The 16,566-nt window shown below is 39.0% G+C and overlaps 1 protein-coding gene across 1 annotated transcript; it reads right to left on the reverse strand.

The window, feature by feature from the left end:
* Positions 1 to 6,471: 6,471 nt before the first annotated feature.
* On the reverse strand, positions 6,472 to 14,982 carry LOC148831780 (vexin). The gene is made up of 6 exons (XM_088919716.1): positions 14,916 to 14,982; positions 13,962 to 14,017; positions 10,258 to 10,420; positions 9,727 to 9,845; positions 8,965 to 9,053; positions 6,472 to 7,136 (listed from the first exon to the last, which is right to left on the reverse strand). Exons 1-6 carry the CDS (start codon positions 14,980 to 14,982, stop codon positions 6,950 to 6,952), a joined length of 681 nt encoding a protein of 226 aa, XP_088775842.1. The 3' UTR covers positions 6,472 to 6,949.
* Between the last annotated feature and the right edge of the window lie 1,584 nt (positions 14,983 to 16,566).

Below are 16,566 nucleotides of genomic sequence, written 5' to 3' on the forward strand. Positions count from 1 at the left end.
ATTGATTGCTACAGTCTTAAGGAAAGGAAAAGCACTGTTAACATTGCACTACTGGTTTTGGTATGCTGCCGAAGGAAGAGGAGCTATTACAATGTTTAGGAGTAACAGAAAAGCACTTGAAATGTGGCTGTACAGTAGGTCAGCTGGACAGAATGAAGTTTGTTCTCCTTCACAGTATTTCTCTTAGGAGTCTCATACAGAGACATTTGTTGAATGTATTGTACAGCGTATAACTGCAGAGAAACGTTGTAAATTGGGAAGGTACCTTTTTAATTTATTTTTTGCTTTAAAGCTTAAATGTGGGTATTTATGTATATTGGACATCTTGAAGTGTTTTTGCTGTTTCCTGTAAAGAAATATGACCTGTGCTGACAACCTGGTTGTCTTCACTGCAGCAAAACCCTGTAACTTTCCTTTGGTCTATCAATTTCTAAACTTATGTGCTTCTGATATTGCACTATCTGCAATTAATCATGTTTTGTACTATTTTGCAAAAGAAATTTGCAATCCCTTTTTAAATAATTTTACAGGAACGCTTGTAAATGTTTTGGTAAAGTTTGGATTTTTTGATTGTGTAGGGCTGTAGGTTCTATTTATTAAATGTTTAATAATTATTTATTTTTGAGATTAATTTTTATATACTTTTCTTTTAAACTTTAACTATTTGGATACCTTTTATGTAAAATCTCTGAACACTTGGGACTTAGATCTGTAAAAAGTTTTCACTGCCAGCAGTTTTTCACTCCTTTATAGTAGAAGTAGCACATTTGCCAGTAGTCTGAGTTCTTTAATTGTTTACTTATTAAATGTAGCAAAATGACCTGATGTTTTATTTCGGTCTTCACAGATTCAAATCTGACTCATTCTATACAGGTAGCAGCATTCTGCTTCAGACGTCTAATGTAGGCAATTTGCACTTTTGTTGTTTGAATATGTCTTTTTTTGCTTTTGTTGTAATTTTTTCATTAGTAGCTGTTGATGTTTGCTGAGTATAATTGTGTGCATGAACATAACACTGACATTTTAAATAAGAGCTATAATACTGTCATATGTATGTGAGCAATTTTATATTGACTCTTCCTCTCCTCCTATGAGATGTGCTGCTATGGTTAATAGCAGGGTATGCTTGCTGCTACTGAGAGATGGAAAGAGAGAGCATGCAGTGCCGCTGCATATACAATCGAAAGCAGGATGGAAACAAGGTTCTCATTATAATCTGAGTTCACACAAGATTTGACCCATTTGGTCCTCAATATAAAGCAAGCCGTGGGCCTGTTATTGACATGTATAGTATGTAGGGTTTTGTTCTTGCTGTGTTTATCAGTCATGAATGGAAGTAATAAAACTCTACTGGTTGACTGTCTGGTACATCTATTGTTCATTGCCATGAAGCTCAAAGGCTTTAATGGTTTAGAGAAAGTTAAAGATGATTTTGCTATGTATAATGACTTCCAAATTCAGCATTTTTATTACTTTCTGCAAATTACCATATTAAAACAATGCATTATGTAGTACTGATGTTTCTAAAAACAAACCTAGAAACTTTTAAACTTTTTGGGGTGGTTTTTAGCACTCAAAATATTTCTTGCTATAATGCCCTTATTGTTTTAAAGAGCTTGCAGGGAGTTTTTTTTAATGGTGAACCTTTTTATGTTTTTAATTGCCTCACTGTTTTAAAAAACAACTTCTAAACACAGTGAGATTCTAGATCTCTAGTTACTAGCTGGTTTACCTCTGAAAATTAAATAGATTTAGCCTTGCAATGTATTTCTTTCCAGAGCACTAGAAAACTAAAGCATCTAAACCTTATTATAATCCATTTAAATCCTGTTTACTTCAACTTTGCTTCCAACCTCAGATGTGAACATTAGTTGAAACTTGGGTAACAACCAAACGTCTTTCTGTTTTGCTTTTGCGTGAAAGATTTAATGTTTTTGGTGTCTGTAGATCATCTTCTGTTTCATTTTTTATATTATGTGCTGTAATGTCCCATTTCTGAAGTTTAGGTTTCAAGGGAAGTACATATAGCAGTTGTAACTTGCATGAACAAAAATACGTACAGTATGTTCTTCACAGTGATTTCATTTGTAGAATGCAGCATTCTTGCCGATTTGTTTTCTTCACATACTCCAAAACTACTGTTATTCTTTAGCTTAGACAAGATCATTACATATCCACCAGTGCCATAGAACTTATACGGACAGCCATTGTAATGCATGTACTTCATATTAAACAATAAAATGTTGTAAGCAACAAAGTGAGTGCATCAGTGTGCTTTGTTTGAATAAAAATGAAAGGACCAGAAAGAATGAGCTAGTGTGTATTGCTCATTATCTTTTTTTGATAGGCAAGATAGGCAATTTTAACAGTTTTTTCATATACATCATTATAATAACTCTTAATTACCTACTTTATCCAGTACTGGTCTTGTCTTTATACAAGTAGTTTAAGATTTTTTTCTCACATTTAAAGTCGTATGTTTTTTTTAAAAAAAAAAGACCCATGTGTGTGTCTGAGGGTTGGCGTTTGCACTGTGTACAGTCTGGTGTGGTGTGGCGTGCTGTGGCGGCTCATGCCCTGATTGCGAGCCTCAGCGATTGCACTATGCCCAGTTTCCTGTGGTGCTCAGGCCCTGGTCTCCTGGGACACCATGACTCCTGTGGCCCAGAGGGCCCTCCACAGGACAGCTGCTTAAGTAAAAAAAACGCAGCCCACTCTACCATGAAATAATGCCTTTTGGCTTCATTGTTCTGCAAGTCTGTTAGTTTTACAGGCACATTCACTCAATTGCTTCTGAACAGAGGGGCACACTACCGTATTAACATGCCTTATTCTATTCATTGCAAAACACACCAAGCACATCTGCACCAAATCATTGCTTCCTTAACAACCCGTATTCTTTTTAATTTTGTCTTTGCAACTTTCCCCAAAGTACATGGGCTATTTTCTGCTGTTTTTGTTGCTGTAAAGGTTAGAAAAGGTGACTTGGTTATTTATGATTGTAATTTAACAGGGTTCTCTGTTTATGAATGTTAACATGGCAGAAAGACATGTTAGGACATTGCTTGTATTAGAACATAAGCACGAAGCTTTTTTGTGGGCACACTGCACGTGTGACACTGTGGGATCTATCAAAACACTGTTCCACAACCTTTGGAAAGTGGTAAACGTCAAGGTCATGACTAAAAAATAATTTGTCTTTGAAAACAAAAATCTGTGCGATTTGTATGTGGGGAAAAAAATAAGGTTCATCTTGTGACAAGATCTGACTGGGAGACATTTTAGGCAAATTATCAGTGTTATAGTTCCTCTTCGGAGAAGCTTACAAAAATGCAAATATTAACGTAACACCAAAAGCGCAAAATTGTTCTTCTGTGAAATGACGCATTTGTCTGGTGTGTAAAAAGTACTCATTTTCTCTGAAGCCGTCTTATTGTATACTGAAGGGATAATTTAGTTTCAAAAACAATTTAAACACAATACGTCAATCTTATCATTAGGAGATCGTGAATGGGAATGGGATCTTTCATAAATGTCACACACAGGCTAGGGCCAGCACAGAAATACAGCTGGACTTCAGCAGGGGTGTAGGTGGAACTGCTGCAGGCTTTTAGGGTTCAGAAAGGCTCTAATATAGAGATCTAGGCCATGCTCTGCAGAACGGGGCTAATGTGCATCTAGCGTGTGGCTGGAGCTGTGAGAGCCCTGGTGAGGCCAGCCCCTTCCCTCCCACCGCTGTCAGCCTTTTTGTGTGTGCCAGACAGCAGATGGCAGTCAATTAGCGCTTGGACAGAGGAGTCATCTGGCAGACACTCCACAGGCACAGGGTTGTGTCATTTCTGGCGGGAAATTGAAACTCTTAGCACTGCAACCAGCGCAGCATAACTAGGTCAGTCCCCTGCAGCACCTGTGTGCTGCCCCCAAAGCAGAATCCTCAGCTCTGCTTTGCACTTTCATGTACGTAATCTTGTTGAGTTTCATGTGCTCCACGTGCTTAAAAAAAAGGCTGCTGCATTTATAATATTTGAGGCATTAAAAAACGCAACAAAGCATTAGTTACATTTATAATATTTCTTGGTGTGCTATACATACAGTATATGTGTCTACTGCCATGTTAATATATATACAGTCTAAAAAAAGTCTTCACATTTTCCACAGTCTCTCGAATAAAGCAGGTGTAATAAACACTTTTCTGTTTAGGAGTTTTCTAATCTACCACACTTGAAGATTTTATTTAAGGAACTTTATGAAAGATTAGATGAAAATAGAATGAGATGCAGTGTACACAACACAGGTTGTTATAGTAGTGCTCATGTAAACATGGTTTAGGGAGTCGCTGGAAGAGAATTCCACACAGGAAAGAGTGTTCAGCAGCACCAGTGTATATGGCAGAAGAAGGCTTGATCACCCCCCAGTTTGTAGTATTCATCAAGGCATCAGATAGTGCAGTTTGGGGTGCAAATTCTCAGGGGTTCAGAAATATAAGGGGGAGCAATTCTCCTCATAGCTTTAAGAGTCAATAGCAATATCTTGAAATCTATATGGAATTGAATATATTGCTCGTGCTGGGATTTGAAGGGGGTCATGTGCTTTTCTTAACTTTCAGGTGATATATTACATGAGTTGCCAACACTATGCAGATGGATCCTTTGCGAGATGGAGGTGAGCCGTGATTATAGCATTGTGCGGGTGTTGTTGTATTGAAATGAATACATTTTCTCTCTTCAGAAATAGCTGTATAGATTCCTAATGGCTGGGTCTGGGAAGACGATATTAAATATCGGTGCTTTACGTGGTGTGAAATGTTCCAGATGCTGTGTCGCCGATTCAACAGGTGTGACATCTGCTGTGTAAGGGGACACAGGAACAAAAACACACACAGGTAGTGTGTGAGCAGCGCAAGAGAGCTTCCAGAGAGGGACTGGTGCAGGATTGTAGTGCTGTCAGGGGGGCAGGGCTGTGCAGCTGCTCTGAAGGTAACAATGAGCCGTCATCTGCAGGGCAGGTGAAACCTACAGCTCTCGACAGCGGCCTCTCCAGTGAAGAATGGGGCTCGGCGCGACTGCGTCAACACTGAATCGGAGTCGGACCTTGCTTTGCGAACGCGAAGCCGCATCAGACCGCTGCATGCTTACACGACAGTTCTTCTTTCTCGTGAGGCACCACGGACGAGTATCTGAGGAGGAGGAAAAAGACCTGCAGGCAGGATGACAAAAACTCAGACGCTGGCTTGCTGGTGGGGAGGGAGGGTGACAAAAATGTTTTTCTTAATAAAATCTCACAAGTGAAGGAGTAAAATGTACTCCAGCTGACGTGCTTTCATGTTCCTTCTCCTATCAGATGCACCGAGCATACGGTGCCCATACCATGGGCGGGGTGGGCTGGGGGGGGGGTTAGGCTTCCATTGAACTCCTTTTCTCATCAAACAGCAACTTGAGACCCAGCACAGACAGCTAATGGGCACATTTCAACTCCAAGTGTAGCAAGGCTCCTGCAATCTGAGCATTATTACAATACATGACTGAGGAGAGAAAAGTCCATCACCATCTTTCACGATCTCTGTCCCACGTTGTTGCAAACAGACTTTTGAGTTTGTTGTCAACAGAAGCTGTATTTAGAGAATTCCCCACAGCTAGAATTCTCATTGTCTTGGATTTGAAAGTCTAACCGAGGGATGGGCAGACCCAGACGATTCTAAACCCACTCTGCTGTGGCCAGCTGTCTGCTCTCTGGGGGTTCCCTATGTGGTAAGCCAGCTAGGACTATGTCCTTTCTTCCTTTCGTCTGGTTTGAGAAGAATAAAGACCATCCCTGTGCTCCTACTCCCTCTTTATTCCCCTGTGTGATCTGTGGAGAAAAAAAGGGCTATTGGGGATTCAGACTTTAATAGGTGAGCTCTTCTTTCTGACAGAAAAAGCATACAAACTCAAGTGCTAAAGGCCACAAGAAGTCTTTCTGACCCTGAGTTTCATAGTTAATTTAAACAGCGACACCCTGCGCAGGACAGCAGTGCTCTACTGAAAAGGCAAATCTGTTGAGATGCAGTGCATCTAAGGATCATGGAGAAACAACTTTTTTTCTTCTGCAGTTTGCTTTTTTTTCAGTCTTGCACAGAAAAATCAGTCTTATTCGTGCGAATGAAAAGATCTTTCAGGAACAGGGGGCTGAAGGGCAGAGTTTTAGGCTTTATGGAACTTGTGAGGCTTGTTTTTGCGTTACTAGGACAACCTTCATAACAGTGGTGTTATTTATTGCTAAAAAATAATTTGGGGATTACTAATTCACAACATGCAGACTACCTTTATTATTACACTTTTATACAGACATGCCTTACGTACAGCAAGAAGGACATAACCTGGACATACATGCAAAAAAGGATGTCTGACCACTTGAATTTTCAGATATAGATTTAGAATATGAATAATGTAACTGAATCAAGTTAATAGAGAACAATAAAAATGCACATTTAATGAAATTTTAATCCTTGGAAACCTTATGAGATTTCTCTTCAAACACTTTGAAGTAACTACACATTGAATAACACCGTACAATTCAGGTTACTTTACAGTATATCATAAATATAACAATACAATGTATGCACAGCTTGTGCAGGTTACAGTCCAACTTGAAAACAGAACATAATGCCAAAGCAGATATACAGTTCTTTGGTTTTGCTATTTCTGAAAAAAAATGACTTCAAAAAGCAGGTCAGTCTGTGAGCACTGCCACAGGCTCTGTATTCTTTCTGCAGGATGAAGGTGGGGGCCATGTCGCACAACCAGTTAAACAGCACAGCTCTGTGAACTGCCAAGAGGTTAACTGTGCCCGGCTACCTGAAAGGAGCACTGTGTTGCAGGATGTCATGTCTTAAAAATAACAACTACTTCCTTCTGCGTGCTCTCCACAATTACAGATGCAGCCTCCCAAAGCTTCCAGCAGCACACATCTCTCAGTCAGGTTCGAAAGCGCCGTTTGTGGCTCCTTGGTACTCTTCCTTTTCCTTCTGCTTCAGGCGAATCCTGCGCAGGAGGCCAGGGGAACTGTGGGAGATGCTTGCTGTCAGGGGCAGAGAGGCCTCAGGCCCCAGATCCAGGCCGCACCCAACCTTCCTACACAGCTGAGACTTTGGGTACTTCCTGCCGAGCAATAGAAAAAAAAATGGAATAAAGGGGTCCGTTTATTGTGAGTGACCCAAATTCCACGGATTTCCAGGACGATTACAACAGTACTGTTAAGCTCCAGCCACGTTCCAGCTCTGAAGTCGACCCTTGGTTGCCCTGATGAAGTGTTAGTGTTTGGATATCGCTCTCGATGGCATCATTGCCTATACTTGCAGAACTGCAAGCAGCGGACACAGAGTAGTGAGATTATGACGACTCTGTGGTAAATTTCTGAAAAGTTGACGAACCAAAACAGATACATTTATTTTAGAAATTTCACATGAATGTCAATACACATCAGTACTGTATGTAAACTGTGCCTTAAAATAGCATTTCCTAAAGAAAACAAGTATGATTATTAGAAATGTCTTAGAAATCAAGCATTTTTTTTAATTTATAATGTTTTCAAATTGATCTGTTTACACATTTCAGATGTTAGTTTTTACGGGCTGATCCTTGGACTGATCGACTTCATGCCTATATGTTTCAAAGATCACAGAATCAAATATTAAAAACAGATCATATAATCTAAAGGAGGAATCTTTAATCTTCCTACTGGAGCTAGTTTTATACAGTCCTGCAGGTTTTATAGATCACTATTAAATCACATATTTCTAAAGGCCAGGACCAATTTGTAGTCTATAAGACAAACAAAGAAATTATCGTACCATAACCTGATTGGAACAAAATTTCAAGATGTCAACAGGACTTGCTTAATTGATCTCAAACATATACTGTAGGTGTTCCCAATCTTTAGAAAGTAGTGAGGTGATCTACATTATAAACGTTCCTATTAGAGCTCCTATTAGATTAGAACTCTCTAGGATTAGGGTTTGAAACTTCTGATCTGAAGAAATGTTCTTTTAAAAAGTTAGGCTCTTCATGGACTTTGGATATGCAAGGTGTTCAATACAAATAAAAGGTTTTCAGACTCAATTTAACCATTTTTATAAATTAAGGAAAACAATAGTTACATGATCGACTTTATCTCTGGCTCACTGCATTTTCTTGCAGTTTTTGATATTTACTAATCCTAGTGTTGGAGAATCATTTATTTATCTGCCCATCAGATTCCCTCAGTCAGGGTGACTTACAATATAGAGAGTTGAATTATAGTGTAAATACACAGACCAGCCTGGCAGGTACGATGAGATAAAAATAAATGGGGAGAACAACAGTGAGGCTAGCAGAAATTGCAGAACCAATGTAAGTGGCAGGCAAGATAAATGAAGCTTTCAGAACAAAAGCTAAATATCTAGATAATGTGGATACTGTGTTGATATGTATTGCATGTTGACAGTGAGAAAGTGACAGTTTGATTTCTTACTTCTGCACCTGATCTGCTGTGTAGTTCAGAGGTGAATGAAAAGCACTTTGGGATCCTTTGTAATGAAATCCCTACGTAAATACAATGAAGTATCATTATTTTTTGTTGTGCTTTAACCTATTCTTTCACAAAAAACCAAATGTATCCTGTGTTCTTCTTAAAACATATTGCCTGAGCAGGAGTCCTGCAGAAGTCCTGATGCAGGATTTCTAAAGAGCTCTAAGGATGAGTGATCATCACTCCTGACAGGGAATTTTTGTTCGGCTTTAACCTTGCATTAAAAATTGATTCGAGCGAGGGCGTAATTTGCAGATGACACGCCTGTGTATTGTAAACTAATGAGGTATGAGACCGGCCACCTGCTCTGAGCGTGATCCCTGTGGATTGTGGGGGGGAAGACAAGCCACAGACTCAGGGAAGCACTGCTCCGCACCGAGCAGCTGGGAGCAGAGCCTGTTGCTCTAAAAAAGGACTGACCCTTTAGAATGAGCAGGGCCATCTGTGGCTGGCTCCTGGGCTGCCCCAAGCTTTAATGAGCTTGATACGAGCGCCGATGGCTGGGCTTTCTGGAAAAAAGACACAAAACCAGTTCAGTTTGAAGTGTGCCTCACTGTGAGTTCGAGGCTAAAAATAGGAAGAAAAAGATTTTTTTCATCCTGCGATGATGTCAGGGCCCTGTAAGAGAACAGCTACCAGTCGAGGTCTTCCTGGTGTGCTTACACCCAGGCTATTAAAGAATTAATAATAAACGGATGTGTCTAAAATTCTAATTTGGTGCACAAATATAATAGTTATTAAGGTTTCCATCCAATAGTTTAAGATGGGCATTTTTGTACTAAAAATTGAACACATCTGATTAAGATCTCTTTATATTTATTTACAGATGAAAAAATCTGTTTATAAGGTCTTTTCATGCTGTTAAGTAATATGTCAGCCATCTGCTGTTCATTTTAAAACAAAGTGCTGGAAATGCCACATGCCACAGATATGTGAAAAGACAGTCTCATTGGTCCATTTCGTCACGGAAAAGTACATTCTGATCAAAGACAATTGCTGTGCCTCAGTACTGATGTTTTTAAAGAATAAATAAGGAATACATAAAAATGAGAAAAGAAGAGGCTATCTGTAACTTGTGAGTTATATTTCTGATAATTCTCATTCTGATGAAGGGTGAAACAATCATAGTCTTTGTCCTAGTGAGAGCTGTGTCAATATCAATAAAAACTGCTGGGTTCTTACATCAAATATGGAGGGCCGTCTCTTGCCAGCTCTGTATCCCTCTGTGTTGGCGAAGGAAACTCTCCGAGTCAGGTCACTGTGTGACTGTGAATCTGTACGGGAATTTTCATTTATATCATCTGAAAACATCAACAGCAGCAAACAGAGAAATCAGAGTATCAGTGTCCCTTTCCACTGAAATACAATACGAGGACAGAAGAATCAGAAACCATACAGAAAATGTAAAACTATGATGTATCCTTTTTCTTTTCTTTGATGGGGCACATCTATGCCTGAATTCAGAACATTTATACATTTGTGTCACTTCTAATTTAAAAAGGTAAACAGTTTAAAGTGAGTGTGAAATGAAATGCATCCCACAAACTCTGATAAGAGGTAAAAGCTAAGGGAACATGTCTCATCACAGACTTTTTAAATCATGCAGTAGAAAGTAAGGAGGCATCACATTTAAGTATTTAAGTAATACAAAGTAGTGAATGTTTTCTTCAAAATTTGAAAAAGTCAGATCTGAACTGGGAATGGTGAACTCACTCTGTTTGGTAACACAAGTAGGAGGGAAATAGCCCTGCTGCCCATTCTCCTGGCGCCCAAACCACCTCATTTCATCATCCCTGATGAGAACAGGGATGACATCACCCTGACAGAGTTCAAGCTCATCTGGCCAGTGGGGAGCGCAGCTGAGCCCTGCTGCCATCTACAGGACAGAAAAAGAACTGAGCAATGCTGCCATCTACAGGACAGAAAAAGAACTGAGCACTGCTGCCATCTACAGGACACAAAAAGAACTGAGCACTGCTGCCATCTACAGGACAGAAAAAGAATAGTGGGTTATTAGGTGAGGTAGACCCTTTTATAACCTTTCGGTCTATATTGAAATATCCTACATTCTCAGGCCTTGTTTACTGTATGATTGTTTTGCATTGTATCATTTAGAAACGTTATGAAAATACAAAATGTTTTAAAAAGGCACATAGTTGAAGAATTAGAAATACTGATCTTGTATTACCTTTGGCTACGTGAAAAGTACTTCTTTCCACAAAATGACATGACTGAAGCATGATTTATTCCCTGTGTCGGCAAAAGTTAGTCTTTATGTGAAGACTTTTTTCTTCCATTAGATTAATGAAAAGACAAGAGGAGTCATTCTTCTTCACTTTATATCATTGGAGGATTCAGATACACAATGAAATCACAGCAATTTTAATTTTCAGTAGCTCATAGAAAACATACATAACTGTGTTTATGTTTTAATATTGGGCTGATAGGTTTGCTGATTGTTTAAGTAGGATTGTTCCTTGAGATAATGTTAATTCCAAGACAAGTGTTTCGGCTGTCTGGCCTTCTTCAGGTGTGAGTGACTTGAAAGAATTGGAATAGAATTAACCTTTGCTTTTTCCCATGTATGTACAGTAATATATTAACTAAAATGTAACATGGGTGGCAGTGATTAGTATTTCTGCCTTGCAGTGCTGGGGCCCTGGGTTCAGTTCTGAACCTGGGGTGCTGTCTGTGTGGAGTCTGTATGTTCTCTCTCTGTTTATGTGGGTTATCTCTGGGTTTCCTCCAACAGTCCAAAAACATACTGGTAGGTTAACTGGGTTCTGACAAAACTGGCCCTGCTGCGTGTGTGCATGTCTGTATTTATAAAAGTCTGCCCTGAAACGGACTGGTGTCCTGTCCAGATTGTTCTCTGTCTTGCTCCCATTGCTCGCTGGGATAGGCTCCAGCTCCCCTGCGACCCTGAACTGGAAGAAGCAGATAGAGATGGAAAGGAAAACGTGGCATTGCTTTCTAAACTTCCTTTGCAGTGTGTTTGGAAAAGAGAACTGGGAATAACAAATCTGTGTTCATACACTTTGGGCCAGCCCTACATTAAAGTCAGAAACAATACCAGTTCAACTGTCTAGGCATTTTGAAAATAGAGACTTTGGGGTATAAAGACCATTGAGGGAAAGGAGATCTGTCTTTCAATAGATGTGTGATGTGACTGTGAGGACAGGCTTAGTCTTACTGAAAGGGCTGATTGCCTTTACCGAGTAATTCTGCTAATATTATCTCAGTGAAAAGGATTAGATGTTTAAATGTGTGCAGATTACTGATCCTCCTCTGAATGTAATGACAAGCTCTCTATACGTTTATAAAGTAAATCCACTTTTGTACACAAAGGCCAAGAAAGAAATATCTCGCCTTCTGGCACATCATATTGGCTTGGGTCTTGCACCATTTTTTCCGTGCTTGTATTCAAATGCTGATAAAATATATTTTGCAGCCAAATTTTGAAGATAATTGATAGGTGTTTTTCTTGATATTATCGGAATGATGACCTCTTGCCATTTCATAAGATTTACAGAACTATCTAAAGATCTTTGCAAATATGAACTAAAAGATAACAACCACAACAGCTATTCTGTTTTTATTAGGGCTCATTAAACTGACAGCTAACTGTGCCCAGAGACCAGGGAGTATAAACATCTTACAAGGGACCATGTTCAGGATTATTGTCTCTTTAAAGAGCACGCAGTTGGTATGAATTACAGAAAAGAATATGAATTATAACTTGCTGTTTTACAACAGAGTGTCTAAGCAGACTTTCTGTGTTCATTTTTATTCACTTGCCAAATTATTGTAGAAATTATTCTTGCAATATTGAACCCTAAGCTTGGGGAAGCATTGCAGTTGCCCACTTTCTTCAGCAGCTGTGAGTATAGAAATGTGTGGCAGTGCATCTTTTACGCCAGGACTGTGGAGTTCACAAGTATACAGGCAGAACAGAGAAGTACATGCTTCACATATGACAAGGTATGAGAAGAATATGCTCATCTGAAGAATATCCTGTAATAACAGAAGGCAGAACGCTGTTAACCTGTCAGCAAAACCAGTGGAGATGTAAGGGATTCAGCCATGCCAACATGAAGGTGTATTTTGTGTTCTCAAGCCAGCTAAAGGTGACTTAGAGGAAGGATTCATACTGAAGTACCATAAGAATTTGAAGAGAAGCCTGGACAGCAGCCTGTGAGATATCTTTTTATAGTTACAGTATATCACAGTTTGGCAGCTTCAGGTTTAAGAGACTCTTTAATAACAGAAGGCAGTATGAACAGAGAAAATGACAGAGGAGTGCAACAACATCCTGTGAAAATGTAAAAAAATCCAAATAAGAACACAAAATACAAACATTAACAACAAAATATAAATAGCACTGTGACGCCTATACAGCCCAACCTGCTAAAGCAGTTATTACGACAGGTCAATGAACAATTATAAGCAATAAAATCGTTACAATAGGGGAGTGAAGAAATACAGTACTTTGTTGTTCTAAAAACAGAACAATAGAAAAGGCTCAGTTTTTTCATTCCCTATGCTTATACCTGCCACGTACTGTACATTTTATGCATGAAGACTTTTTACATATGAATTAACGCCTACACACCTGTCCACATCATTTCACTCAACAGCGACCCTTTCAAAATGTCGAGGAGCTGTGAACCTGCAGCGCAGTCAGAAAGAGAAACATCAGTTTTCTGCTCAACTCTACCTCTCCTACAGGCAACCTGTGACATTATCATCCTATCCTCCCAGCAAATGGGTCCTGGTAACCCATGTCTTGTGCACTGCTGTCAGCTTCACTGATCGGGATTGTAGTTTCAGTTTTAGAGCTGCCAGCAGTTAAAGCTCTCTATAAACCTGTATTATAATAATAATAATTATAATAATAGCTTACACTTATATAGCGCTTTTCTGGACACTCCACTCAAAGCGCTTTACAGGTAATGGGGACTCCCCTCCACCACCACCAGTGTGCAGCCCCACCTGGATGATGCGACGGCAGCCATAGTGCACCAGTACGCTCACCACACACCAGCTCTCAGTGGGGAGGAGAGCAGAGTGATGAAGCCAATTCAGAGATGGGGATTATTAGGAGGCCATGTTTGGTAAGGGCCAATGGGAAATTATGTGCTGATGTCCAAGTATTCCAGGCACATTTTAAATGAATATTTTCACTACAGATTAAGACAATGATTGCAGCTCAGGCTAATTGGTAAAATGATCTAATCTTGTAAAACATATGCAGGTTCTGTAGTTCTTTTCACCTTGTTCAGTAAGGAGAAGTCCTCAACCGTGATTTACGAAAATGTCCTTCTTCACAGTCACTGCTTTTGTCATTCAACACCTCGGTATCTGTAGATTTACATTGTATTCTTTTTATTATTACAGAAACAAACAACATGACTCACCTCGTCTCTTCTTTCTTTCTGTCCGTAATTAGGTTTGGTTCTTGAACTCCTGCACACTGCGGGGAGACAAGCTCCATCAGGATTTTTGTAGAAGTTAAAGAGAACATCTAGTACTTCTATAGCTGAGGACTTTCGCTCGATTCAATTGCTTATAAATGTGTATGAAAATCAGGAAAGCTACAAGCTCAATAAATATTTGCTCTCATATCATTATTATCTGAGTTCAGTATGCATACTCAGAGTATGCAGGATCTGGAATCAAACAGCCATAGCTGTGGTAGTGTTATATTAAACTGCAATGGTCTTTACTTTTGTATACTCTACAGAGGGGTGCTTTACCGGGAAAAAAATAATTTGAAATTAAAATGTGTCTTTACAATTACTATACAACATTCCCATAACCTTTTACAAAAAAATTTCAGACTTTTTAGATGTGGTTGTATTTGTACTAAATTTTTGCATTGATAGAATGAATAGTCTTAATAAGCAATGTAACAGGAAACAAATCCATATAATTTTAGATAAAGTAGCAAACACAAACATCCTAAAAAATAGTACATTTTCCTATATAGAAAATCTGTTAATCTTTTATATAAAATGTTGGCTAGTAGCGTGAATCATCAGTAGGTCCTAGGATAAAGGTACTAGTTCTGACTGGTTAAAACAGTGAAATCAATATTAAGAACAATAAGAAAACCATTTTTACCAGTGGAGCAAAATGATATCCATTCATCTTAGAACAAAGCAAATCAATTCAGTTTCTACAGTGTTTTTAAGCGCAATCCATATTACTCCCACCAGCATGTTATTTTCAGAAAATACACGCTCGTCCTTAAAAGAGAAAGATGTGATTTTAGAGATTTTAGAACGTCCAGTTTTTGCGTTCGCGATGTCCGCCATTACCACGCAGCCTCATGGGTCGACCTCGCACGGCTGGTTTCTGCCTCTTCTCACCTTTAGGGGAGAACACAGTGGTGAAGACCTCAAAGTGCTCATGGCTGCTGCTGTAGATGTAATCCATCGTCCACCTGCCCGACACTGCCGGGGCGCGATGCTCCGGCTCCGGGCTTTAAATAACCGGGATTCACTAATCCAGGGCTGCTCTCTGATCGCTGTCCACGTTTGCACATTTTCCACACGTAGACCTAAGACACTCACACGCTACCCTCCCACCTGCCTCTAGCACTGGGCTTCTGCGCTGAGAAACTTGTGGACTCTTTCACGCAACTGGCAGGGCTCATCGTTTTCGACTTAACAAACAGAGGCTAAACACGTGTGTGATTGTAAACGCTTGTAAGCAAAAACGTATGATAATAAAGAGATATAATAATGTCAGAAATTGCGGTATGCTATATCGCAGTTCTCTTGGTGTAACACCTCTGTTGACATTATCACGCTGACAAAATATTCAAATCTTAAAATAAAAAATACGTAGAATTACAATTAACGCCATTATTGGGTCAGGAGATTTTTTTACATTTAAGGAAAAGGTTAATTTGGATTTAACACAAGGGCAAAATATTATTTTGCTATATTAAAAAGTTAACAGAGAAATGATAACATTGCATGTCTCCTCCATTTTAAGACGTAACGCGAACGCATTTCAGAGGAACTTTCACTTCAGTGTTATCCTTTACACTTGCATTTGCTTCTGTATTGTTGTTGTTATAACTGATCATTATCAAGTCACATTAAAAAGCAGGCTTTTAAATTAAAACAATGGCACTGTTAGAATGAATTTCTCTTTCAAAATTACAAATGATTATTAGGAAATCAAAATAATTGACACAATTCTCTGCTATATTCAGAATTTCTGTAATAAATTCATCCAGGCAACAAGTGATTTACAAATTTCAACATCTCAAGATTTAAACTATAGACTAAAAGTACCTTTTTGCAAAATCAAAATAACACAATCCACTCTTGATTAATCACTAGGTTAATCCTTAAGTCTGTTTTGGGTCTGTCACTGTTTAAGAAAAATCGAATAAATATTTCTCAAGTTTTGCAAGAAGACAGTTTTGAAAACGAGCAATATTTAAACCTCCCTCTAATAAAAATATAAACGACACTTTAACAAAAAATCTGTGAAATCCCTGAATTAATGCTTCTCTATCGCGGAGGTTGATTGATTTTAGAATTATGATGCCCCATGTTTCAGCCCAGTGACTTGTGTTCCATAGCATCGTGCTTGGGTGGGAGAAGATCTGAATGAGTTAATTGGGCTCTACAGTACCTTGCCATTGACTGGTCAACAGATGGGAGACAGATTTTCATTGTTGAAAAGAGACATTGTTGCTCTCCACTGTGCCAGCGTCAAGCAGTCAAACAGTATCTATCAGAAAAACAAAGCAAAGATGATGCACAATGAAAGATGGTGAAACCTGGTGAATAAAAAAGGACAGATTGTACTGAGATATCGTAGTACTATTTGGAAAAGGATAAATAGCAAAATGATCTATATTCTCAGTTTTTAACTTTGTAATTTTAATTACATTCATAGCTGCATGAAAGAGTGTGCTGAATATGCCTATTACAATTTCAGTTCATAGTTATTGCTTTGTCAGTGTGCAGAGTCTGAATGAATAATGTGTTATGCATGATG

The sequence above is a fragment of the Atractosteus spatula genome, chromosome 6 (genome assembly GCF_055471065.1).
Source record: "Atractosteus spatula isolate fAtrSpa1 chromosome 6, fAtrSpa1.hap1, whole genome shotgun sequence".
NCBI lineage: Eukaryota > Metazoa > Chordata > Actinopteri > Semionotiformes > Lepisosteidae > Atractosteus > Atractosteus spatula.